The 27,484-nt window shown below is 41.6% G+C and overlaps 1 protein-coding gene across 1 annotated transcript in view; it reads left to right on the top strand.

The window, feature by feature from the left end:
- The window catches only part of LOC124593751 (A-kinase anchor protein 9-like), a 505,072-nt gene extending 489,908 nt beyond the window's left edge, over positions 1 to 15,164 (top strand). The window contains exons 49-52 of the mRNA XM_047132086.1: positions 942 to 1,147; positions 3,019 to 3,158; positions 10,549 to 10,666; positions 12,850 to 15,164. Of these exons, the coding sequence (XP_046988042.1) occupies positions 942 to 1,147; positions 3,019 to 3,158; positions 10,549 to 10,666; positions 12,850 to 12,964 (579 nt within the window). The 3' untranslated portion in view covers positions 12,965 to 15,164. The remainder of the gene's footprint in view (positions 1 to 941; positions 1,148 to 3,018; positions 3,159 to 10,548; positions 10,667 to 12,849) is intronic.
- Positions 15,165 to 27,484: the final 12,320 nt, after the last annotated feature.

Below are 27,484 nucleotides of genomic sequence, written 5' to 3'. Positions count from 1 at the left end.
ATAAGTCTAGGTGACAAACAGTTACTCTTAGATATAATAATATAGGCATGAAACAGTACTAAAATTGTGTTAAAAGTGAGTAATAATACCCTAAACCCTTCTTTGTGTGCACAATTTAACTAACAGGAAGAAAAATATGTGTTGCCAATCCGACGTATGTAAGGTATGATTCTTTGTTTATAAATACTGACGGGTGGGAATGGTGGAAAGGAGTTACATTTGCATAATAGTTGCAACAGCAGCACTTCATCATGAACCTTGCATATGCTGCTTGCTGTGCAAAGGGCATGTGGCAACATACAAGATGTATTAGAGGTACATAGGCCAACAATCTTGCTGCAGTGTTAACACCATTTCCCGTGAGATCACTGAAGTTAAGCACTGTCGGGCTGGGCTAGCACTTGAATGGATGCCCATCTGGTCTGCCAAGTGCTATTGGCAAGCGGAGTGCACTCAGCCCTTGTGAGGCAAACTGAGGAACTCGATTGAGAAGTAGTGGCTCCGGTCTTGTAAACTGACATAGGGCCGGGAGAGTGGTGTGCTGACTACATGCCCCTCCGCATCTGCATCCGGTGATGCTGGTGGGCTGAGGATGGCCACAGCGCCCAGTCAGTACTGTTGGGCCTTCATGGCCTGTTCGGGCGGAGTTTAGTTTAGTTTAGAGGTACATACACATCAGTTAATTAAACACAGACAATAATATACTGAATTCTTTCATTATTTAAGTAGATTAATGCTATATTTTGCTCAGTATGTACAACACTTGTGTAATATTTTTGTAGCATTTTTTTTTTATTTCAGAAATGAATTGCCATTTGATACTGAACTGTCAGAATGCTTATTTTTAACTTTTTCATGTGGAAATAGAAGTAACAATAATTTCAAGCATATACAATTCTTCATACAGATTCATTTTATTCAATACTATTTTTAATTTTCAGGTAAACCATCTATTTGGGAAGTACCTAAGAGCAGAAAGCTATCGCAAATCTCTTATTTGGCAGAAAAGATATCTTTTAGTTGTTCTTGGGGGATATGAGGATACTGAGTGCAGTACAATCAGAAAATTGACACAACTTGCAGAATCCAGTGGATGCAAGAGGAGGAGTGAAAAACATCAAAAGACAATTCCCAGAATTAGTTTCAGGTATCAATACTTAAAGAAATAGTTAGTCAGTTATATTACACAAAAATTTATGTCTCACATTTTTGTAAACAAGAAAATGATATACGTCTCTGGAAGGACATGTGACAAGCAAATTAAACTGCCAGTAGTACACTTTTACTTGACCCCTCTGTGATGGTTGGAAGTCAGGTGACTTCATACCAGTCCAGAATGTTTCCGCTCTTTGTCAACGTTAGCTACTTAACAATATTAAGTATTGCCCTCTGAAATAATATGTAGACATTGTGAATACAGCATTGATCTGTATGCAGTAGTGTTCTTAGTGATTGTTAATATTAGTTACAGAGATGAGCAAAGAGCCTGCAAATGGTCCTTCCAACGACTCACTATTACTTTTGTGTTACTTTCGAAATGCATTAGTCCATTATATGTTGTTAGTTTCTTTTATAAGCTCTGTGCTGTCTGCTCTGAGGAAGGAGGCGGGGCTGTCTCAGCAGCCATGTGCTACAAGCCGATCACAAGCTTCTGCTTCTGGCATCTTCCACTCAGGGGCCAAGTAAAAGTGTGTGATCAGTATGTTCACGGGCAGAATAGAAATCGAAACAGGACCTCCTAAAACCCTTTGGGAGAGCTTATTTTTTGTGTTTTTGTAGTATTCATAGTAACAAGAAAATAAAATCTGAAAATCTGGGACGTAATTAGTATAGGTAAAAACTTTATGTCCACCAATCTCGTAACAAATCATCCATGTTTCAGATAAGCTACTGTGCTGGGAGAATATAATGCACTGGGGCTGGAACAACAGTGTGTGTGTGTGTGTGTGTGTGTGTGTGTTGCAGTAGTTAGCTCCGAAGAACAACATAGTCCCAGCAATGCTTTCAGCCTTATTAATGTGTCTGTTAGCTGCTCAACACCTCAATTACATGGTGATGGGCTACCTTTACTCCTTTCATTACCTGTATAACATCTAAAGTTGGGCCATGATTAGACTAATTACAGGGTGAACAGAGACAGCCTAAACAGTAATTCCTCCTTCACTCCATACACTATTGGCTTGGGAAGAAGCCCCATCTTCCATGAAATTCTCAGTCGTTTTGCAGAGAGTCTTTATAGATATAGAGAATCATTTTTATTTTAGATATTAAACAACTGTACAGATCACATTTTGCCAATAAAAGTGAGTGTTAGGGAGACATGGAGTAGTGAAGTTGCATTCTGGTTTTTACACCTGTCACAAGTAATTTATGGTAGATGCTTATTTTAACGGTATTATAACTCATACCTAAAGCCCAGTTTTTTTTCCTTTTTTTCTGACAGATGACACAAGTAAAAAGGAATATAATGTGATATCTTGACTATACTAAATCATCACGTCAGTGGTTGGTCACAGTAATTATGTAACAACATCACAAGGATGCTTTTTTTGTTTCTTAACATTGCCTCCTCCCAACGTAACTGCTGCATGAAACTATAACAACTCTAGCCTGTAATTTGTGTCTGTATGTTGTCCATGTTTTGATATTTCAAATGATATATACTACATCTTCTAATAGGATTTGCTATTTACACACACATATATGTCTCTCCCCATTGTGTGTGTGTGTGTGTGTGTGTGTGTGTGTGTGTGTGTGTGTGTGTGTGTGTGTGTGTGTCACTGCTATTTGATGAGTGGTCTCCTTACTTCTATATTATTTACATTCTGCCAGAAATTTGCACTATATTCATTTTGACATACAAATTAGCGTATGTATTGATTGATTTGGATCACTTAAAAACTGCAGCATTCCACAAATTGAACTAAGTACAATATTACAGTTTTCATAGCCGGTTTAGATAAAACTGTATTTCAATGGCAACCTGTGCACCTCTTTATTTTCTGTTTTGTTCTGCAGATCTGCAGCCTTTGCTGTAGTAGCTATTCATAGAATGAAGTATCTAGTGAGGCGATGGAAATATGGACGCCTGATAGGAGGCAACACTGTGCTGGGACGAGCTTATAGTGAGAGCATTATTGGAGCATCATCTTATCATGGTAAGAAAACAGACATTTTCCAATAACATGTAGAAAATAAAATGCCAATACTGTTGTTTGACTCAAGGGAGAACATTTAATAAATGTTGAAAAACCTGAATTGGCATACGAGAATAGACACTAGCATACTTACAAAATTTCAAGAACGAGTTATAAGCAAAAAAATCTAAAAATCTATTTCAGCCCTGTGTGTATCACTCCGGTGGGGACCGTGAGGACAAGATTAGACTAATTTCAGCTTGAAAAGTCATCTAAGCTCCCTGTATTGACCATCCATATGCAACAGGCATAGTACTTCATCCCACAAATTGACATCCAGCACCTGTGCAACACAATGCATGCACATTTACATGCTTGCATTCAAAATTCTGGCAGCTACACTGGTTATTTATGTACCAGCATTTCACATTTGCAATGATTTACCTCACACTTACATTAATCTGTGATCTAGCAATATTCATCACTTAAATATGTTACCTAGACAAAAGTATTCCCAAAATCTTATTATTCTACATTAATAATTTTTTGGCATTGCGATTCTTTTCCATCGTAGATTGTTTTCCATCAGTGTACATAAACTGCTTTCAGTACTCTTAAAGCTGCCTGATAGCTTACTGGTCAGTGTAGAGCAATACCAATCCAGTTATGCTTTTTCACATTCATTTGAAGATAAATCCACATTCATAAAAATGTGCAGTTTAAAATCTCTTTTACGAATCACTAGGGATTGTGTATGAATTTACAGCTTTTCTTTTGCTCCACTGCATGCCTAAAGAATACCATCACTTTACTTATGTGACTCACAGTATTGTGCAAGTCTTACTATTTAATGCCACTGAAGTAGCTTACATATCAGATATGTTGACTATTAGCTGTCTCATAAAGCTGACTGTGATCAATGTATGTATGAAAGGCTCATTTACAAATTTAGTTTTTCTTTACAACGTACAGCTACATTACAGATGAAATACAGTACCATAGCTGCATTGCTAAAGCTTCTCCCAATATTTCAGCTGAGCCATAAATTATTCATTGACACTAGAACAAAATCACGTTACGCTAAAGTGGTCTGCAGAGTTTCTATCACATACTGCTGGCATTTGTTTGATGTGGAATCACAATCTCATTCCAATTTCGAATGTGTGACCTATTTCAGCCAAACATTTCTCTGGAGTAAATCAAATGGATTCCCTGTTCCTTGAACTTTGAAAAGTCTGAATGTGTAATAAAAAAAACTTTCTCTCTTTATAGATCCGTGAATAATTCAGGATTTCTTGAGAACATTTTGTGTAGGCCAGGAGACACTAAACGTGACACAGATATGCCTCAGCCAAGTAAAATGTCAGCTTTGCAGATACATTAGTTTCAAATACAGACTTTTCACACGTAACTACATAGTCTGTGACAAGGTATTTGTTGAAAATCTTGGTCCCATCCCTGTTTGAAACTGTGGGCATTTCAGAACATGTTACCAAAAGTAATTTCCTATTGTCTTTAGATTTCTTACAGCTTAAAGTGGAATGTTTTCCATCTATGATGAACTTTCCCTGGATGGATGCAAATGGAGAAAAATGGTGAACTACTATTCCCAGACATCTTGGTGTGGAGAAAAGGTGGCAGCACTTAGCTGTTTTACTGTAAACCTTTCCAAACCGCAAGCTGTCACCATCCTGCACAACAAAGTGGCATGCTTAGGATGTTGGTCCATAGAGCATGAGCCATATCAAATTCAGGCAGTTTATACAATGAAATAAACCATCTATGTACTGTATTTTTACATAATGGATATTCCAAATGAGAGCTTCAGCATGCCTTTCACACAACACATGTTAGACAAAGTGAGAGCTGTAGGAAAGTGAAGAGCGAAGAGGAAAGGTTATCTTGCCATACATTGGTGGTGGTTCTTCAATCCACCAAAGTTCTTTTAGGCTCAGTGAAAGGCAATCTTGATTTAAAAAGACCTGGTGTGTGTAAGATTCCCTGTAACCGTGGGGCGTCCTACATTGGATGAACTTGTGGTACCATGGAGGACAGATGCATCAAACACTGACAGCACAAACATGTGGACCAGTCAGAGAAATCTGCAATGGCCAAGCATTGTCTCAATACGATACACAATTATGTTCTACAAAACCACCAAAATTTTCTTGTTGATGTCTACACACTGGGACAGCATTATTAAAGAAGCAGTGGAAATTTGCAGCTCGACAAATCTGTTGAACACACGAACACACACACACACACACACACACACACACACACACACACACCATCTTAGAACAGCATGAGATCTAGTAAAGGGGAACTATTGGTTATATATGAGATGATTCTTTGGTGGTGACATAGATGACAATGGCAAGGATGGGCACTCATGCCAGTGCGGACATGTAGATCAGCAGGTGGCTCCCAACAGAGGGTGCTGGACAACCAATGGCAGTACACAGTATGTTTTACAGCTTTTGTGCACCAGTGCTCTTAGTTCATCATCTTACAGGTGGCATAACTGTCTCTCTCGTTGCCGATCAGGAAATCTACACTATTGGTCACCAGATTTGGCACGTTCACATCTGTGTGGTTTCTCCTTAGCCAGCCAGGCATAAATTGGAGGCTTCTGTAACAGCCCAGCAGTGTGTTCATCACACATGAAGATGTCAGTCAATTGTGTTGATGGAATGGTGTGGAAATTTCATGATGACATCCAATATCTCGTGCGAGATGGTATCTACCACCAGTCTCTTTCCAAAACATCAAGCAACACAACTTTCCCTATATTTAATGCATATGAGAAATTCATAACTAAACAATCTACATTTTTTCTAAAGTTTTTGTAGCATCTTGCTGAAAATAGAAATGGTACACCCATTGTGATACGAAGATTTTTTGATAATTTGGACGATTGCCAGGAATCACTTACTTACTCAACCTTTGAGAGTGCATGTCTAATTCTGTCCATGTCACAAGCTGATAGTGGAGGGAATAGATGTGAAATAAATAATAATAGACTCACAGGTTGACAGAAGATTGTTGGATGATTTGGGTTCAAACAAGTCTGTAGGTGTTTGTGAGATAATTTCTGAAACTTCTTAAAAGTGTTAGGTTATTTACCATAATGAAACAGAGTTAAGAAACAGGATATGTCATACTAGATTCCAAGGAAGAATAACACACAGTACAAAATAAAAATTGACGAGGTGGTGGATGATGAATGGTTGAGTTTTTGTAGAAAAGGGTGAAAGGCATTGTTAAAACTTATTTACATGTGATGTTTAACTGAAAGAAGAAACTGAAGAAAGATAATGAATGGCTGTAAAAGACCAAAGAAGCAGCTCCTGACCCAGGGTTCTGAGCGACTTTTCTGAACTGTACCCCCTTTCCCCAAACATCTCGCATCTTGCTCCTTCACTCCTCTTCCATCCCCTTCAACTCTTCTGCTGGAAGAAGGAGCCACTGGCTCCAAAAGCTTGCAAAATTAAACATCTCTCTCTCTCTCTCTCTCTCTCTCTGTCTCTGTCTGTGTGTGTGTGGGGGGGGGGGGGGGGGGTGCGCACGCGCGAGCATGCGTGTGTTTTTTATAAAGTCCATGGTGGAATGTAATTGATGTAAGGAGAAAAGGTAACAGCTCACTGAATAGGCAATGATTCATTGATAGATACTTGAAAAGAATAAGAACTTTTGCTTGCTAACTTTTGGACAAATCTTTCTTCAGACATGCGGGGACACACACACACACACACACACACACACACACACACACACACACACAACTGTATGGCTACACTGTCCTGATTGACTATATTGTGTTGGTCTGAAAGCAAACAACTTTTTCAGTCTTTTGTGTGCCTATCACTGACTCAATGCCTCCACTGTTTGGTGAGTTGAATTACATGATAAAAGGGGGAAAAACATAAAAATACAGGAAATGTAGTTGGCAAAAGTTAATACAAATGTGTAAAAAATTAGATTGGCAGAACTGTACAAGAATACTTGACCATGAGAAAGATAGATGCATGTGTGAGAAATTTAGCTGTCATCTGTAAGAAAATTAAAGGAACCTTTGGAGGAAAGAGAAGCAGAAAGTAGATAAAGGTGAAATGAGAGATACATTACAGTGGGAATAATTAGACAAAGCACTGAAAGATGTAAGGCAAAAAAAGGTACCTGGAATAGACAACATTCCGTTTACTGAGATCCTTGATAGAACTAACCATGACAAAACTATTCCACTTGATATGTAAGAGGTATGTACAGGGTACATATTCCCAGACTTTCTGAAGAATTTAAGAATCTCAGTTCCCAAGAAGGCAATTGCTGACAGGTGTGAATATCACTGAACCATCAATTAATAAAACATGGTTGAAATATACCAGCACAAATTATTTACAGAAGAGTGGAAAGTCCTGTAGAAGCCAAACTGGAAGATGATCAGTATGGCTTCAGGAGAAATGCAGGGAAGTGCAAGGCAGTACTGATCCTATGATTTATTATAGACTGCAAAAAGGCAAATCTACATTTATTGCAAAAATGCTTGTAACAGTGGTGACTGGAATGCACTCTTTGTGGCTCTGAAGGTAGTATCACATGCAGGAACTGAAAGGTTACCTGCAACATTTGCAGAAGTTGAAGGAGGTGAAAGGAGGCAGTACTAGAAAGATAGTAAGACAGGGTTGCAGCCTATTCCCCATGTTATTGATTTTGTACACTCAGTAAGCAGTAAAGGAACCCAAAGAGAAATTAGGTGAAGGAAATGAACTACAGGAAGGAGAAAAAAAACTTTATGGTTTTCTGATCATGTAATTCTGTCAGTGTCAGCAAAGTACATGGAAGGCCAACTGAACTGAATGGATAACGTCAACTAAATCTGATGTAAAGCAGATGATAAGATTGCATAAATTAGGAAATGAGATACTAAAAGTATAAGATTAGTTTTGCTGTTTGGGCAGAGAACATCAGAGTAATTTATGCCATAACTTAGTTAGAAGAAGGAATCAGTTGATAGGACACATCTTTAGACAAACAACACTATTTAATTCGATAATGGAAGAACTTTGGGGAGTAAACATTGTATTGTGAGAAGAAGGCTTGACTACAGTAGGCTAGTTCAGGTGTGTGTAAGTTGGGACAGTTATGCGGAGGTGAAGAGGCTTGCACAGGACAGACTAGAATGAAGATCCACATCAAACCAGTCTTTCGACTGAAGATGTCGGCACCCTGAAGTTTGTTACGAAGAACCATTCGCAATTTGTAACTTGGTAGCATTAGTAAATGTAGCAGTAGAATAAAAATGGGCTCCACTACTCACAATGTAACTTTGGTCTTGTGCAAAAAGAACTAAAATATGCAGACGCAAAATACTTGATCTGCTTCCTTGTTCTGACAGACAATGAAAACAGCTTTAAAACCAAATTGAAACCATTTCTACATTACAATTCCTCCTACTCTGTGGAATAACTTCTCAATAGATACATGTGTGATTGGATTTTATCTATTAAATTTTATTGTAGATTAAGATTATTGTAAAAATGTGTATGTTTGTACATGTACACATTAGAGACCAGGGTGAGTTCTCAATTGAAAATAACTAAAGTAAACTACACCCATTAAATAGCATGTGGTTTTTAGCAACATGTGTAATCATTGCAGGGAAGTCTGTTCATTCTCTCAAGAAAAATGCACTGTTGCTTTCCCCTCCCCCCCCCCCCTTCCACCCCAACCACCCACTCACCTCCTCCTCCTACCCCCCACCCCCCCCCACCCAGGGAGGACTACGGTTCAATCCCGTCTCCGGCCATCCTGATTTAGGTTTTCCGTGATTTCCCTATTCAGGCAAATGCCGGGATGGTTCCGTTGAAAGGGCACGGCCGATTTCCTTCCCCATCCTTCCCTAACCCAAGCTTGCGCTCCGTCTCTAATGACCTCGTTGTCGACGGGACGTTAAACACCACTAACCTAACCCAACCCCCCACCCATTTGGGAGGCCAACAGTTCAAATCTAAATCTGGCTATCCTGATGTAGGTTTCTGTGATTTCCCTAAACTGCTTAAGGCAAATGCTGGGATGGTTCATTTGGAAGGGCTTGGCTGCCTCCTTTCTCCATCCTTCCCTAATCTGAGCATGTGCTCCATCTCTAATGACCTCATTGTCAATGGGATATTAAACACTAATCTCCTCCTCCTCTTCCTCTAAAAACTACAGCACTGCTTAACAAAATAGTCCTTGTATACTCTCACTGACTTACTCATGTGAAGTTTTGTGGAAATTGCTACTAAGACCATATGTATTAAATCCTAATATTACAACTTTTGTGTTACACCACCTCATATCCACTTGGCTAGCAGAGCATGATAATGCGCTGCTTCCAGGATTCAGTGAGGCGACCTTGTACTGAATCAAATCCGACCTCATCAATTGACAACAAGGGCTGCTGAGCAGGCCAGCCTTGATATGTTTGTTATGCATTTTCCCACATCCAGCTAGGCAAATACTGCGCTGATATCCATGTCTCACCTCAGATATACACTGCACAAACATTTACAAGGCTTTCTCACACTAGAACATAAGGTTTACTCTAGGCACGGGTAGTTGGTGTGCACAACTTCTGTCCTCTATGCCCATAGAGAAATGAGAAAAGGCAAGGAAGAAGAAGAAGAAGAAGATGGTGATGATGATGTTGACCTCATCTCCTTTGGGTTGCCTCATGGCAGGGAGGTACTGTCTGTGAAAGTGTTAAATTCATCAATTTTATAGGTAAAGACAGCTCTCTCTCCCAATCATTGACACCTGGTTACAGAGGATGAAATATGGGGCAGCAAAATGAATGAAACCATTAAATTTAAAGCCAGTGATGGTTCGCAAACAGTGACAGAGGGTACCAACCAAGTTCTGTCTGGCACCCATTATTGGCCACAATAGCAGTTGCAACCAGCTGAGGGACATCCAAGTAGATCTCAACTGCCCATACTTGGGCTTAGGTACACCCTTCCTCTCCCCTCCTCCAGTCTACCCCCAACAACAAGACCCTCCTATGAGGTATCAAACTACTACTCAACATTGCCTAAAAAGATGATGATACAGATGTTGTCTCAAAACTTCACCAGAAGATGATGAGAATAACACTCATTGAAATGTAATATCTTTCTGACTACTCATCCAGTAAATCAGTTTAAAAAATCAAACTGCTGTACATTTCTGTTGAGATGCCTCAGTGTGATATGTATTTAAAGTTGGTTTAATAGCATAAAATTTCACACTTATGTTGTGAAGGGATAAAAGAAGTGCCTGTATGTCTGTAATTTGCAAAGTAATTTATGTTCACATGTATTTGAAATGTTGTCTTTTGAAGCTTGTTGTCATCTTTAAGACTCAGAATAAAGCACTAAATCTTGACATATAGGTCCTAGGCGATGGGGGTCAGTGGCATCTTCCAACATCTGGGGATCGACTCACAGTCAAGGGATTCAGTCACCACCGAGCAGAGATTCTCCTGTATTGTCACACTGGCACCAACAAAGGTCAGTTACAATGTTTAAATAAACACGTTCTGCAATATGGTGTGCTTCTTTCTATTTTAATCTTACCTTACAAATTTATTCTTAATGGAGATAAGCCCTAGTGGTGGTGATGATGATTGGCAAACTTCAGAAACATTCAGAGCTAGTGATTTTCTGATAGATAGCCAATTACCATTTTCAGTTCTAATTTTTATGACCTTGTCCTATGCTCAAATTTAATGTGATTTTTCTCCAATTGAAAATGAAACATATTGGATTTTGTGACTTACACATGTGTTCTTATTACTGTTTACACATACTTTTTTGTGGCTGGTAATTACTTTTATTCATAATGGAGGGTGGCAAAAATAAAACTGACCCATAAAATATTGGTAACAGTGATTTTGATGCACCTATTGTTTGGTGTCACATGTCTGTTCATGCACATCTCCCACATGCTTCATTGCTAGTACTTTGCTGTGTCATTATGTTTAAGGGAGTGAGATGAGCAGATGTGTTTAGTGATCAGTATGCATCAAAGAATACCCACCAGTACTTTGAAAACCTTTTGCATAATCTCTAAATTGGTTTTTGGTGTGCAATGTGTGGTGTGATTTCATCCCCAAACAGTTAAGACTAATTGGTAAGTCCAGAAACTGTTTAATCCATATGTGGACCAATTTCATAAGATAAATGAATGTGTGAATATTTTCACCACAACAGAGCAACAGCACACACCACTTTGACAATCTTGTCATAAGTACTTGAGGTGTTTGTCGAAGAGAGGACAATCGACAGAGGTTCTAGAATCCTCCTGATAATCTCAGCTGCCTGCTCTCTCCATTTGAGTTTTATATGTGAGGCAAATTGAAAGGTCTGGTGTGCCCAAACAGTCATCACACAATGGGACAGCTGTAGTAGAACACTGAAAACACTTTGGATACTGCCCCTCAGGCAGAGCTGCTACATTGATAATCAAGAACAGCATTGCATCCATGTTAGTGGCAGGCATTTCCAGCATAATATCTGATGTTCATTAACAAGGGTCAGTCCTGCATCAGTGTTATTGTAAATATTTTGTGGATCAGTTTTATTTTGGCATCCTGTACATTAGCATGTTGTTTTTGAAATACTGAAGTGATCCATATGTGACCCAAATATGTGCTGTGGTAATGCATCAGTGTAAGTCAAAAATGAATCCAGTCTCTGTACTTTATAAAGTACCAATGTCAGAATGCCAATTAAATTTTGTGTGGTTCAGCCAGTGGTTAGCACAACCATTATGTGAATGCTGGCGCAAGCAAGTGGTGCACATATGATTTAACATAAAATCAAAAGTAAACAGTTCCAGTACAGATAATATTCAAGCAGGTATCATTAACTTGGAGACATACACAGTGTCATTGGTATATATATTACTGTATGTGTGATATATTAATTGCGCTAAAGAAGTGAGCATTTTTAGGCAACTTCATAGTACATACCAAGTGAAGGTATAAAGGACTGGACACCCACTCATACCCATTTTCTGTTGGAGAGAGGGGGAAATTTGAATTTTCTTTAAAAAATAAATAAATAAGGAAAGACAATTGAGAGCCTGCCATGGCACGGAGACAAATGAAAAAAATATAAAATTTCAAGTTGTTAAAGCAGGTAGTTCCTACCAGGAGAGAATGAAACCAGGAAATAGGAAATGTTATGATAACTCATAAAGTCGTGTAGCAAATTTCATAAATCAACAGAAGCATATAACACTCAAGATTCAGATGTCGAACTACAAAATAACAAAGAACTGTAGGCAACTGTAGAGCCGTGGGCAACTGGTAGATCAGACATAAAAGCTGGACAGTAATGAGAGGCAATCAGAAATGTAGAACAGGTGCGCACAATATGAATTTGTGATCAAGGAGGGGAAAGTATAGACATTGGTCAGTGCTATGATTCTTATTCATTCAACACATTAACTTTAAATCTAAACCATTCAAGGTAATATTGCATCGTATGGTAAAGCAAAATTTGGTGTTATGTCTCAATTGTACATCTACTACTTATCATTGCAATGTATCCAAGTTCACTGTATAATAGTTGTTGCAAGTATATGTATGTTTCTGGCCAGAGAGAATCTACATACAATAGGGTTAGAGTACCTAGTATTATTTGTCTCATAGTAAGATAAATATAGATTGATTTTATGGCTTTTTCAGAGTATCCACGCTTCCAGTTGGACTTGGAGAAGGGTCCAGTCAACTACTAGAGTACATAGATCGGTTTGACACAATACAGCAGCATTTGAGATTGGGAACACCACGAAAAAGCTGAGCGTATGTTGCAAAATGTAAAAAATTATTTTATAAACGATGTGTACAAAAGTCATTAAGTGTGTCTCATCAGTGCAGTTAAGTAATATTTATTTTTACCTTTATATAACCAAAATTTGATTGCTTAATACTGTTGTAATGTTCCACTAATCTTTTATTACGTAATTTTTCAACCAAAAATAGTACCATATCTAGACAGATGCTATTCTGGTATCATTTATGTTGTTAGCTGTGTGTGCTTCTTTTGTACTTTAGCTTATGCTTATCAGGGCCTATATAGGTCTCTTTTACATTGTGTAAAGCTTTCCACCGTTCTGTAAAGTACATCTCAACAGCACTGAGACTGTGTGATTGGTGTTCTGAAACACATCTTTTTATGGAAGATTTTTCAGATCTGATATGTGTATTTTTATTAATGAACTGGCTGTGTCAGCTGGTATAACAAGTGTATAGTTTTATTTTTAAGCTGGAGCGTGATGTGTAATATTGTTCATGGGATCAGAGGGGACACAATCAGAAATAAAACTCAAATAAAGCACTTTTAGATACCAAAGATGTATAGATCCATTTTGGCAGTTCTGCTATGAGTTAGTAGACCATGAAAGCTGGTATTCAGTATTAAAGAAAATATTGTTTGTCATAAGGAATTAGGAGTGGCTTTTAGTCTACATAACTTGCGCAGTTACATGCGGAACAACCATATTGGGAATTCGTCTTCTCTGTAAAAAATAAATATGAACTCGTATTTACATTAAGCACTATTACATTCACGAGCCACAGTCACTGCGCTAATTTCAAAATTTAACTGATATTGTCTGCAGACCGGTGACACTTCATTGTTTAGAGTACAGCTTTATCTGTGGTACAAAGAAATAATTTTTTTGTCAGTGAATGGTAGACACTGGATGAATATGTAATCTGTTTTGTGTAATTTAAGAGAATGTACTCTTCTTTTAGTCTTTGCCTTGAAACATACTGAGGTAGGTGAATGAAAGTACCAGCCAATGTAACTTAATTTGTAAATTATTCTCTCATAAGTATTTTGATAGCTAATCTATCAATGAGAAAGTTCTTGCATAAATAACCTTGGGCACGGTAACCTTCTTTTTGCAGCTGATTGTATCATGACAACTACCAAGTGACAAACATTATATTGTATCATGACAACTACCAAGTGACAAACATTATATGTACCATTACATTAGTCTACTTTTTATCATCTGCTGATATACTTCATATGCCATTTTGTTTTCTAGTTGTCGTTAATGTTTAAAGTGAATGAAACTGAGAGCTTCCACAAAATCTGGATCCTATGTATAAAAGACTTGTGCACAATAACAGCAGAGTTACAAATTGGGCACAGGTATTTAATTGTTGTTGTGATGTATTTCTTAGGAAACAGGGTGTGTGAATATGTGAACATTTTCTGAGGGAGCATATTTAAATAGTGTCAGCAGGAACAAGCCAATAATTTGGGCTCTGGTTTTTATACGCACAGCTTATTCCACCTCCATGAATTGCTAACAAGGACAGAGAAAGAAACTGGATATGGCTGTATGCAAGCCATGTTGTTTAAATATTTTTTATTTACTTTTCCCCCTGATGCACATAATTTAATGTATAATGATATAAATGCTATTTCTAAGAGATATGTCTGAAATTTCAGAATAATGTTTTACACAAGCAGAAGTCTTGCCCTTTGTTAATAAATAATTTATTTACTGTGCATGTAAATGATTCCAAATACACAGAAAACTAATTTATTTATTTTGTGTCTGTGTATGTGTGATTGACCTGTTCAGTATAAGAAACTGTTGTACATTTAATATGCTTTCATTATTTAAATAGATATATATCTTTTTATTTGTATCTCTGTATATTGTGATTCTGTATATTGCACTGTGTACCTGTGAGAAATATATTACTGCGAAAACTAATCATATCAGTATGATGTCATTTATTATTGAGCTTAAAAATTGAGTAATAAGGTACAAAACAGTGTGACCTATGTATAAATGGTGCCACAATTTTGTATGACAAAAACTATTATTTTAAAAAGAAAATTTTCACTCAGCATCTATGAAGATTGTGTGCTAATAGACTGATGATGTTCCTTGTGATTCAAGTGCCTATCCGGAAAGGATTGTAATTTTATAAAAGTGTGATAATAACAATAAAAGAGAAAAAATGCATAGTATCAACATTTGAATCAAAGATCATTGCAAATAGTTGTATTAACAGGCACATTACTCCTGCACAAACGTTTATTTGTAAAGGTAAGCAGTGAAATACATTCCCCTCCTCTCCCATTTTGACTTGGTGCAATGCCAGCAGGCCTTGTAATATATTATTTTTGAATGGAATGGATTGTGTCTTGAAAACATTGTAAGCTGAACACATACGAAGTAAAAAAAAAAAAAAGTTTTTGAAGTGTAGTAAAATTAAGTCAGTGGATACTGAGGAATTAGATTAGGAAATGACACACGAAATGTTGTAGAAGAGTTTTGCAGTATGAGTATCAAGGTAATTGAAAATGGCCAAAGTAGAGAGGATATAAAATGCAGACTGTAAATATCAGGAAAAGCATTACTGACAAAGAGAGATTTGTTAACATCCAATATAAACTTAGGTGCTAAGAAGTCTTCCTGAAAGCATTTGGAGTGTGGCCTTATATTAAAATGAAACTTGGACAATAAGTGGTATAGGCAAGAATAGAACAAAAGCTTTTCAAATATACTGTTACAGAAGAATGTTTAAGATTAGATCTTAGATCAGTAGAGCAGATAATTAATGGATAGATACTGAATCGATTTGGGGAGAGAATGTTATGACACAACATGTGTAAAAGAAGTGATTTAACGATAGGATACATCCTGAGGCATTAAAGGATGTTTATGGGGCAAGGGGGAGGGGGGGGGGGCAAAAACTGAGGATGCAGACCAAGCCTTTACTACAGTAAGCTGGTCCAAGTGGATCTACATACACTTACAGCAGTAATACAAACATGAAGGGGATTGCGCGGGTAGAATGGCATGGAGATCTGCATCAAACTAGTCTTCTGACTGAAGACAAAAAAATTTAGTTCATCATAGCATGAAATGAGCCGTACTGTTTCAACACATTCTATAAAAACACACTTGTTTGTGTGAAATGCCACACAAAAATTGGATAGATAAAAACTGACTCACCAAGTGGTGGCAGAACACACACATAAAAGACAGTCATTTAAAATTGACAAACTTTCAGAGCCAGTGGCTCCTTCTTCATGCAGAAGTGTTGTAGGTGAAGGAAGAGGGGTGAAGGAAAAGGACTGGGGAGGTCTAGCTAGGAAAAGGGGTAGATTTTGGGAAAGTCAGTGTAGACTTAACCATACAGCATGCGAAGGAAACTAATTGTTGGGGACTGCATCAGACAAGATTTGAACACCAGAGAGCTTAAAAGGTGGAAGACAGGATAATATGTAGACAGAGATTACTGCTTATACATCATGCATGAGTTAATAAGAGTGAAAAGTTAAGTGCATTGTACATAACAGAGGTGGCAGGGGGTGGTGGTGAAAAATAGACGGGATAGACAATAAAAGATGTAGAAAACTAAAACAGAGTGAAGCAAATAGTAGTTACAGTGAAGAAATGCTGAGATCGAAGAAATTAACATAAATTAAGGTCAGATGGGTGGCGAAAACCAAGGACCTGTTGTAGTGCTAGTTTCCACCCTCGGAGTTCTGAGAAACTGGTGTCTGGTGGAATAATCCAGATGGCACATGTGGTGAAACAGGTGCCGAGGTCATGAATGTCATGTTGTAGAGCATGCTCTGCAACAGGATACTGTGAGTTGCCAGTATAAACCCTCTGCCTATGTCCATTCATCCTAGCTGATAATTTGGTGGTAGTCATGCCAATGTAGACAGTCGAACAGTGTTTACATAGCAGCTGGTATATGATGTGTCATTTCGCAGGTGGGTCTCCCTTTGATAGGATGTGTTTTGCCAGTTACAGGGCTGTTGTAGGTGGTGGTAGGAGGTTGCATAGGGCAAGTCTTGTAGCAGGGAAGGACATAGGGGCAGGAGCCATAGGGTAGGGAGATGGATGCAGAAAGAGCAATATTCCTGAGATTGGGAGTGCAATGGAAAGCTATTCTAGGTGTGGTGGGCAAAATTTCAGACCGAATGGATCTCATTTCAGGGCATTATTTTAGGAAGTCACGGCCATGTTGAAGTAGCTGATTAACAAATTCCAGACCAGGATAATACTGTGTCACCGATGGTGTGCTCTGAAGTTGTTTTTTGGAGGGATCAGCAGTACGTGGACAGGATGTGATGGCCCAAGAAAACTGCTTTTGACTAGGCTTGTGGGGTAATTATGTGTAGTGAAGACTGAAGTGAGAATGGTGGTGCATTGCTGTAAAGTGTCTGAATTTGAACAAATAGGTTTGCTTCGGATGCCAAGATTATATGGGAGGGAACGTTTGTCATGGAAAGGATGGCAACCATCAAAATGTAAGTACTGTTGTTTGTTGGTAGTTTTAATGTGGACGGAAGTGTGTAGCTTTCCTTTGGTGAGGACAAGATCAACATCAAGGAAAGTGGCTGGGATTTGGAATAGTACCATGTGAAATTTAATTAGGAGAAGGTGTTCAGAGATTCCAGGAATTTTGCCAGGTCAGCCTCACCATGAGTCCATATGGTAAAGATGTCATCAATGAATATAAACCAAACCAGGGGCTGAAGACTTACGGATCCCAGGAAAGCCCCCTCCAAGCAATCCATGAAAAGGTTGGCAGGAGCCGTCCAGGTTCCCATGGCCATACCCATGATTTGTTTGTACGTCTGTCCCTAAAAGATGAAGTAGTTGTTGGTAAGTATAAAGTTGATTAAGATGAGTAGGAAGAAAGTCATAGATTTGGAATCAGGTGGGCACTGACTGAAGAAATGTTTAGCAGCAGGCCGACCATATATGTGGGGGATCTTGGTATAGAGGAAGGTGTCATCAGTGTTGACAAGCAAGGTGTGTGGTGGGAGTGAAAAGAGCATGGATCTCAGATGATCCAGGAAATGGTTGGTATCTTTGATGTAGGATGGGAGTCTTTGTACTATGGGTGGCTGGCAGGTGATCATATAAACTATGTGCAGTAGCCACCAGAAAGATCGCGGGAGGCGCACATCATGACGGCACGTCACGGACAGTAGTTGCCACAAGTAAAGTTCCGTCCACCAGAGGGCACGCGAGAATTCGGCCGCGCCCTCTGCAGGCGGAACAACAACTCGGGCAGCACGGGCCGTGCCCAGTCAGTTTTACATTGGGCATGGCTAGCAGACAGTTCCCAGTCTACACTATGTGAAGTGCGACAGACAACATGAATCGTGTTAATACACAATTGGCGACAAGTAGGGTCATTCTTTCGCGTGTTGCGTCATTGTTCCAGTTTTGCAGCTTCTCCATGGCATGGAGGATTTAGTGCGGGTTTTGGCTGAGCAGCAGACGGAGCTCATGGCAACCATAAAACAAGCGCTTCCAGTGTTGCTCTCCACATAGTCTGCTCCAGCGTCATTCCCTCCTCCCTTTCCCCCGTATGACGAGATGGCAGAGGATTGGGACACATATGAACATTGCCTTCGGCAGCATTTCCAGGCATTTCATGTTGCCGATGTGGAGGTATGTCGTGCTCTGTTCTTGTCTTGGATATCTCCCTTGCTGTATCAAGTTTTGCAGCAGCTAGCGCCGTTGCAGGAACCCTCGTCCTTGTCTTTTGACGCATTGTGTTCATTGCTGTATTCATACTATCATCGCCGCACGCATGTTGTGGCGGCTAGGGTCGAGTTCTATCAATGCAAGAAACAGCCCCATCAGTCTTACCAGGCGTGGGCCGCTACCCTGCACGGTCTTAATCACAAGTGTCATTTTGTCATGGAGCAGTCGCGAGAGTCATATGCCCATGTTATGGTGCGCGATGTCATTGTTCATTCGGCCCCTGATAGGGAGGTCCAGCAATGGGCCCTGCAGTTGGAAGACACTTCCCTTGAGGAAGTCCTGTCAATTGCTCAAACGTATGAAGTCTCTCACACGCCGCAGGTCAGCACTTGGAAGCATGGTGCGACATCGCGGCAGTTCAGGGCAGCGCGGCCACGTCCACTGCGTCCGGGGTGGACGACGTGTGAGCACCACAATCCGGCCGTTACGGCCGCTCCCGCACGGTGCATAAACACAGTTCTGGCCACCGGCCCCTTTTACCGTCCTGTGCGTCGTGCTATATACATCTTGATCGGTCAGAGTGCCCCCAGCGTTGGGCCGTTTGTCGCAAATGTAATAAAAAAGGACACATTGCTAAAGTTTGCCGCTCAGCCTCAAAAGAGTCGAAGAAAGCAGGTACAGAGGACATGGATGTTGACATTCAGGAAGTTTCATCGGGCCAGGCTCCCGACGCATCGGCACACAAACTCTTTAACAAGGTGTCGGTTCGGTCACGCCAATTACAACTGCAAGTAGATACGGGTGCGGCAGTTTCCTTGTTGAATGCACAAACTTACTCTGACCTTGGGTCGCCCCCGTTGGCGCCAGCTTACCGGCGTCTCCGCAGTTATGTAAACAGTTCATTCCCCTACTGGGTCAATTCACTACCGACGTTACTTACAAATCAGTCACTCGGCCTATTACTTTTATTGTTGTCAGTGTTGCGAGCTCCACTAACCTTTATGGGTTGGATGCCTTTCAAGCTTTCAGTTTTTCTATCGCAGACACCATACAGTTGGTCTCCGAAGACGTTCCCTATCAATCATTGGAATATTTGACCTCTGACTTTAAGGATATCTTTGAGGAGGGCCTGGGGCATGTTTCAGACTTTGAAGCTCATTTAATGTTGAAGGCGTCGGCTTGCCCACGTTTTCTACGTGCGAGGCAGATCCTCTTGGCGCTCTGCCCTCAGGTAAAAGCAGAGCTAGACTGTCTGACAGACCTGGGCGTCGCTCTTCCCATTTCTTCTAGTGAGTGGGCTTCGCCCCTCGTTATTGTCAGGAAACCCTCGGGAAAATTATGTCTTTGTGGCGATTTCAAGGCCACCATTAATTCCCAATTGGTGGTGGACACCTATCCCTTGCCTCGTTCTGATGAATTGTTCTCCGATGTGGCGGGAGGCCAATATTTTTCGAAAATTGATCTATGGAGGCTTGTCATCAGATACCACTTGGTGAGGACTCCAAACGGCTGGCAGTCGTCAACACCCTGTTTGGCCTTTACCAATACCAGTGGTTGGCCTTCGGAATATCCAGTGCCCCGGCGACATTTCAGCGTTATCTTGAGCACGTCACATCGACAATCCCTCATTGTATTAATTACCTGGACAACATAATTGTCACAGGCCGCAGCACGAAGGAACACTTGCACAACCTTCGAATCCTCTTTCTCAAATTCAGGTCCGTGGGCCTGCGTTGTAACCTGCGTAAGTCGAACTTGTTCCAACTGTCCATTGAGAATATGGGCTACACCATCTCTCGGCATGGCATCCGCCGCTAGGAAGTTTGGTCCAAGGTATCGTCGACCTTCCGCGACCTGCTTCACTGAAGGAGTTACAAGCTTTTTTAGGCAAGATTGCCTATTACCACCAGTTCATTCCCAGGGCTTCCACCATAGCCCGCCCCCTGTTCTGCCTTCTGCGCTAGGGTATTCCTTTTGATTGGTTGCATGCATGTGAGCGCGCGTTCACCTCGCTGAAGGGCCTCCCCACGTCAGCACCTTGTTTGGCTACTTTTAACCCCAATAAGCCGTTGGTCCTGGCTACAGATGCTTCGCGGTATGGGGTGGGGGCGGTCCTGCCCCATCGCAACGCGGATGGCTCCGAGCAACCACTGGTATTTGCGTCTAAAACTCTTAGTCCCGTGCAGGCCCATTACTCCCAGGTGGAAAAAGAGGCTTTGGCCATTGTCTACGCTGTTACCAAGTTTCACCCTTTCTTGTATGGCACGAAGTTTCAGTTAATCACTGACCATAAGCCATTAATATCGTTACTTGGTCCCACCTCTCAGATTCCGGATAGGGTGGCCCACAGACTGAAGTGCTGGGCCTTGTTCCTCTCTAAGTACAATTATGACATTCATTTTCGCCCTACCGGACAGCATTCCAACGCTGACACTCTTTCCCGTCTTCTGGTGGGCCCGGATTCTAAGTTCGATTGGGAGGAGATTATGTGTTTTTATTTGGATGCGGCATCCTGCCAAGCGGTTGATGGCTTCCCGATCACTAGTTCTAGAGTCGCCAGGGAAACGGCAGCTGACCCGGTTCTCCGGCAAGTAGTTCGCCTCGTTCAGCAGGGGTGGTCGTCCCGACCCCCAGGCCGGGCCTCGGACCCTCTTCGTAATTATTTTGATCTACGAGAGTGCCTGTCAAGTCTTGGAAGGAGTTCTCCTTCTGGCTACCGATGATACGGCTCCTCGCGTGGTTGTTCCTGCAAGTTTGCGAAGGGAGGTCCTCACGTTATTATATGAGGGGCACTGGGGTGTTTCTTGTACTAAAACCTTGGCTCGCAGACATGTGTACTGGCCCGGTATTGACAGAGAAATTGAGAACTTGGTGGCCGCCTGTTCCCAGTGTGCGAGTCAACAGGTGTCTCCCATGTCAGCGTTCTCTTCGTGGCCGCCAGCAACCCAGGCATGGGAACATGTTCACATAGATTTTGTGGGCCCGTTTCTCAATGGCTTTTGGCTCAATGTCATTGATACTTATTCCCAATTCCCATATGTGGTTCGCTGCTCCTCAACCACTTCAGAAGTTGCAATCCAGGCACTCGCAAAAATCTTTTCTGTGGAAGGTCTGCCAGTCACCCTGGTATCGGACAATGGACCTCAGTTTATTTCGCAGATCTTCCAGGATTTGTGTAGGCGATTCAGTATTCAGCACGTTTTCTCTCCCCCCTTTAATCCATAACCAAATAAGGAAGCCGAGCGCATGGTGCGCACATTTAAGACGCAGATGAAAAAGTATGTGCACGAATTTCCTGCGGAGGAGGTGTTGACGTTTTCCCTGACGGCATACCAGACCACACTGATGGGAGAACGCAGCCCCGCAGGGCTCCTCCATGGGCGCCAACCTAGGAAACTGCTGCACCTCCTCCGGCCTGGCCCTCGCCAGTCTTCGCAAAACGGGGTACCCGGCTTTCCACCGGGCATGTCGGTCTGGGCACGTGGGTTTGGTCACAATCCACTTTGGATATCGGCGGTGGTGGGGGACCGGGAGGTACGTCGTCACCAAAATCAGCTACGTCCACGTTTGGGAACCCACCCTCCGACCCCTCAGGTGCTGGCTTCCCCATTGCCAGCACCCGTGTTGTTTCCCACCTGTGACTTCGCCACACTGCGATGGTTCTCAGCCTTGGCGGCCTCCAGTAGCTCCAGCACCGGCATCACCATCGTTAGAGATGCCCCGGCGAGAGCCGGCCCCCCTCGCAGGCCCGGTTTCTCAAGAGGCTGGTTCACCTGCGGTCGTGCCTTCCCCATCGTCCCCGCCACTGGGTCTTGCCCCTCCAGAGGTGGAACGGGATCCGGAATTCGACAGCTTATCGCCCGTTCTGTCCCGGGCTCCGGTGGGGGGACGACGGGGGCCTCTTCGTGTGGGTCACTTCCAACCGTATTCGAAGGTTCCGGCTCGAGGGTTGGCAGATCCCCCCAACTCCAGCATTCCAATGGACATGGAGGTCATCACTACTGCATGACGCTCCACCTTCCGACACTGTGGATCACAGTGGCTTCACCCCCCGAAGGAGGAGGAATCCAGTAGCCACCAGAAAGATCGCGGGAGTCGCACATCGGCAAGGCGCGTCACGGACAGCAGTTGCCGCAAGTAAAGTCCCGTCCACCAGAGGGCACGCGAGAATTCGCTCGCGCCCTCTGCCGGCGGAACAACAACAACTCAGGCAGCAAGGGCTGTGCCCAGTCAGTTTTACATCTGGCATGCCTGGCAGACAGTTCCCGGTCTACACTATGTGAAGTGCGACGGTCAACGTGAATCGTGTTAATACACTATGCATCCCTGTGTACTGTTCATAATGCAACAGTATATAACAACATACCAGTAACATCAGGCAGGAAACTGGAAATCCCCCGGAAATTCCTAAGCAAAGTGAAGGAATACCTAATTAGCCAGTCCTACAATTTATCATAATATATAAACACTGGGATGTAAATTCTGGTTAACATTAATGTATGTATCAAACACCCCTCCCCCAGTAATAAGGTGCTGACAGTTTTTTTCTGAAGTCAGTAACAGTACATAAATGCTTATTGCTAGTATGAAATGGAAGACAAAACATCAGCAGAGTAGTCTGACAAGGAAAGCTGTGGCTTTTATCAAAGTAATTGTTTTTATCATACTATAAAGGGATCTAGAAGTTATTCCCACACGTGTCAATCTAAGCAGATTAACACTGTTGATGGATGAATGAATGGCTTCTCAAAGAAACTTATTAAGTACCAAATATTCAATACAGACACAAAATCTCAGGAGCATTCTGCAAACAAATTTCAAAAAAGTACACTGGCTTACTCCAGTATCTAACCTTGTATAACTGGTGTGGACACATAGGTAGAATGAACAACAGACTCAAAAAAGAAGATTTCTGATGCAGTAAACAGTTCAATCAAAAATACCAGATGGTTTCAAGAAATAGAAGAAAACTTAAAACAAGCAGGGATCAGTGTTGATATGATAAAAAAACTGTGAACACAAAATTTGAAGTAAAAGAAAGGAAGAAAACAAGCAAAATATGGAGAGAGCGAGGGAAATAGGAACACAGCCAAAGAAAGAAGAGGTTTTGGGAAGAGAGGAAAGGAGGAGGAAACAAGAAGAAATGAATAATCATGTAACATTCGAGTTAACCACTGTCCTGGAGGCTAAAACATGTAGTAATAATAATAATAAATAATAATAATAATAATAACCCTACAATGTAGGAAAAGATGGTTTGCTATTTATCATAAAAAAGACATGTCATGTTGCAAACAAGCACAATTAAAAGACACTCGCATACAGCTTTTTTGCCACAGCCTCTGTCAGTGAAAAAAAAAAAACACACACACACACACACACACACAAATACTCCAGCATCTCGGGCCAGAATGCAACATCACATGGGGCACAAGCAGCAGTCTGGACGGGGTGGGGGACGCATAGGTAGAAGGAAAGGGATAGTAGTGTATGAGTGGGGAGAGAGATGAATGCTGTCTGGTGGAGTGTGCAGGGACTAGACTGCCAACAGATGCAGCGTCAGGAGGTTGTGTGGCAGGATGGTGGGGCAAAAAAGGAGAGGAACAGGAAAAGAGGGATGGATGCATTGGCAGAGGACTGCAAATAAACAGGGTGGGAGACAAGAGTGGAGAGATGATGATAGGACTGATGGGGTGGAATGTATTGGGCAGAGGGTGTCAGGACACTATGTTACCGTAGGTTGAGGCTGGGGTAATTACAGGAGCGGAGAATGTGCTGAGAGGGTAACTCCCATCTGGGCAGTTCAGAAAAGCCATTGGTGGAGGGAAGGATCCAGATGGCTTGGGTAGTGAAGCAGCCATTGAAATCAAGAGTGTTATTTTCAGCTGCTTGTTGTGCCATAGGGTGGTCTACTTTGCTCTTGGCCACAGTTTGACGGTGGCCATTCATCCTGGTAGACAGCTGGTTAGGGGACTGATGACCACAGTAGTTAAGTCCCATAGTGCTCAGAGCCATTTGAACAGCTGCTTGGTACTCATACCAATATAAAAAGCTTTGCAATGATTGCAGCAAAGCTGGAAAATGGCATGGCTGCTTTCACAGGTGTACTGAGATGAGAAGTACTGAAATGAGGGACATCCTACCCGAGATACTTCCCACCCCTCCTAAAGTGGTGTTCCGTCACCAACCCAATCTTCACAACATAGTAGTCCATTCCTGTTCCACTCCCAGTCTGAGCCCCATGCCACAAGGATCATAGCCCTGTGGAAGATCCAGGTGCAAAACTTGACCAATCCACCCACCCAGCACTTCTTATTCCAGTACTGTCACAAGTTTATCCTACCCCATTGGGGGCCAGGCCATGAGTGAAGGCAGCCATGTCATTTACCAGCTCTGCTACAAAGACAGCTTTTTACATTGGTATTACTACCAACTAGCTGTCCACCAGGATGAACGCTGCCATCAAACTGTGGCCAAGAGCAAAGTAAACCAACCTGTAGCACAACATGCAGCTGAACATAACACACTTAATTTCAATGGCTGATTCACTACCTGAGCCACATGGATCCTTCCCTCCAACATCAGCTTCTCTGAACTGAACAGATGGGAGTTAGCCTTACAACACATTCTCCACTTATGTAATTATCTAGCCTTAACCTACCGTAACATACTCTCCCCACGCCCTCCACCCAACAGTTTTCACCTTGTCTGTCCTATCGTCTCCTCCCCATTCTCATCTCCCACCCTATTTATTTGCAGCTCTCTGCCAGTGCATCCGCCTGTCTTTCCCCACTCCTTTTTTTGCTCCTTTTTTCCCCACCTCCCTGTCCCACAAACTCCTGATGCTGTGCCTGTTGGCAGTCTAGTCCCTGCACACTCCATCAGATAGTGTTCATCACTCTCCCCACCCATACACTACTATCCCTTCCCCCAGACCATCCATCCACACTGCATTTCGACTTGATATGCTGGAGTTGTCGATCGTGGGTGTGTGAGTAGTGCTTGCTTTTGTGTGTGTGTGTGTAACATGTCTTTTACTAACACTGTGGCCAAAAGCTATATGTGACTGTTTTTTAGTTGTGCCTGTCTGCAACTTGACATGTCTTCTTTACAGTAAGTAGCAATCTGTCTTTTCTTAAGTTGTTGATATTCCTATCTGGAATTTCCATTGAATAACAATAAACCAACTTTTATGGTTCTTCTTGTTTCACTTTGGATTTCATAGATGAGCTATTCCCCCCTAGCCCCCCCCCCCCCCCCCCCCCCACACACACACACACACACAACAAGAAAACATGAATATCTTTGATGCAGTGGAAGTTTATCATGTGGGTGACTGAACAATGAAACCCCCCCCCCCCAATTAAATATTCACATGTGAAAAGATTTTGCTGTATGTAAATGTTTTGAACTCAAACTCACCTGCCTCTGACAATAAGACAGAAACACATTTATTTGAAAATTGTCCCACCAGTGTTCACAGTGATGATTGGAACTAGTCTCCGTTCTTACCTGCTCAGCTCAGCCTGTGTGCAAAATCTGTTTGTGCATTTGCTGATCCCATATTCCAGTTGCAGAGTTCATAGGCAAGGAGCAGATAAAGGAGTGGGGACAGAGGTGTCCCTTATTCTGAGCACTGAAGCAATCTCGCATGCATCTGCCAGGGCTTCTGCTTCCACTCTTGCTGTTGAACCTTGGCAGAGTTTGTTAACTTTTCTTGCCGTTTGTTCCACCAACATGAGATGACACAAATAATAGATTTTTGAACTAATTTGTATCTCCTCAATTTTATAAACTGTAACACCTATAATGTTAATGGTTCCTGCCTGCAGTTATATTTCTGAAACTGAAATCACAACATGAGGCTAGCCAGCAAGTCTAGGCATAAATTGTCTCTATATTTGTTGCAGTTAAATTACTGAGGCTATGACTAGCTATTACTCAGTCTTAGATGGGACTAAGTCACTGTATTTGGTAGAATTCATTATGCAATTCTGGATTTGATGATGTGAGTTCTCAGATTGTAGAGCCTAGTGCCTAGAAAACAAAATGAAAATTCAGTCCCAAGGCTTCAGGGAATCCGTTTTTCTTCCCTGTCACTTGCAGATAAGCTCCACATCAAAACCATAGACAGAGCAATACTGGAAAACATGTTAATTACAAGAATAGAAAGGATATTCATCTGGGTCTCTATCGGAAAGTAGACTGGATATGTTGCTACAACACCCAGAGGCAAATTATATTGTTTTCAATGTTTTTTATCTGCATTAGAGAGTAGTGATTGTGAAACAAACTGGACACTAACAGGCATTGACAGTCTCAGACACTTAAATCAGGAGATTAAGAAACATGAGCAGTTCAAAAGACATAAGACTGCACAGATAGAGCATCATCTTTTAGGGGATACAGTATTCAGAAACAACTGGATAGCATTTATGAACAGTCAACTAAAGATGAAATGATCAGAATCACGAAACTCATTATGTACATCCTAAAATGGTGAACTGCTTTATATTTTTTGATGCCTCAGCATTTGCACATTTTGGGAATTGCAAATACAGTGACTTCAAATTACGGAACTTTTTACAGCCATAAATTTCGCTGCTGAATTCGAAGCTTCACCTAGCAATTAGGGCTTGCACATGATTACTTGGCCCATGTGCAGAACCACATTCTTGTTCTCAGTACTGGATGAGTCCATTCCTTTCTTCTGAAGAGGTGATTGCCTGTTGCTGGTCACCTACTGAGCTGTAAGCTTCCCATTGCGAGTGAAACGTTTCCTGCCCACTTTGAATATACTTCAGAAATGGAGGTGTGCACACATTGGCTGC

This window comes from Schistocerca americana, chromosome 2, assembly GCF_021461395.2.
Source record: "Schistocerca americana isolate TAMUIC-IGC-003095 chromosome 2, iqSchAmer2.1, whole genome shotgun sequence".
Classification (NCBI taxonomy): Eukaryota; Metazoa; Arthropoda; class Insecta; order Orthoptera; family Acrididae; genus Schistocerca; species Schistocerca americana.
Note: the sequence above shows the minus strand (reverse complement) of the source record. Positions and strands in the feature narration are given on the sequence as shown.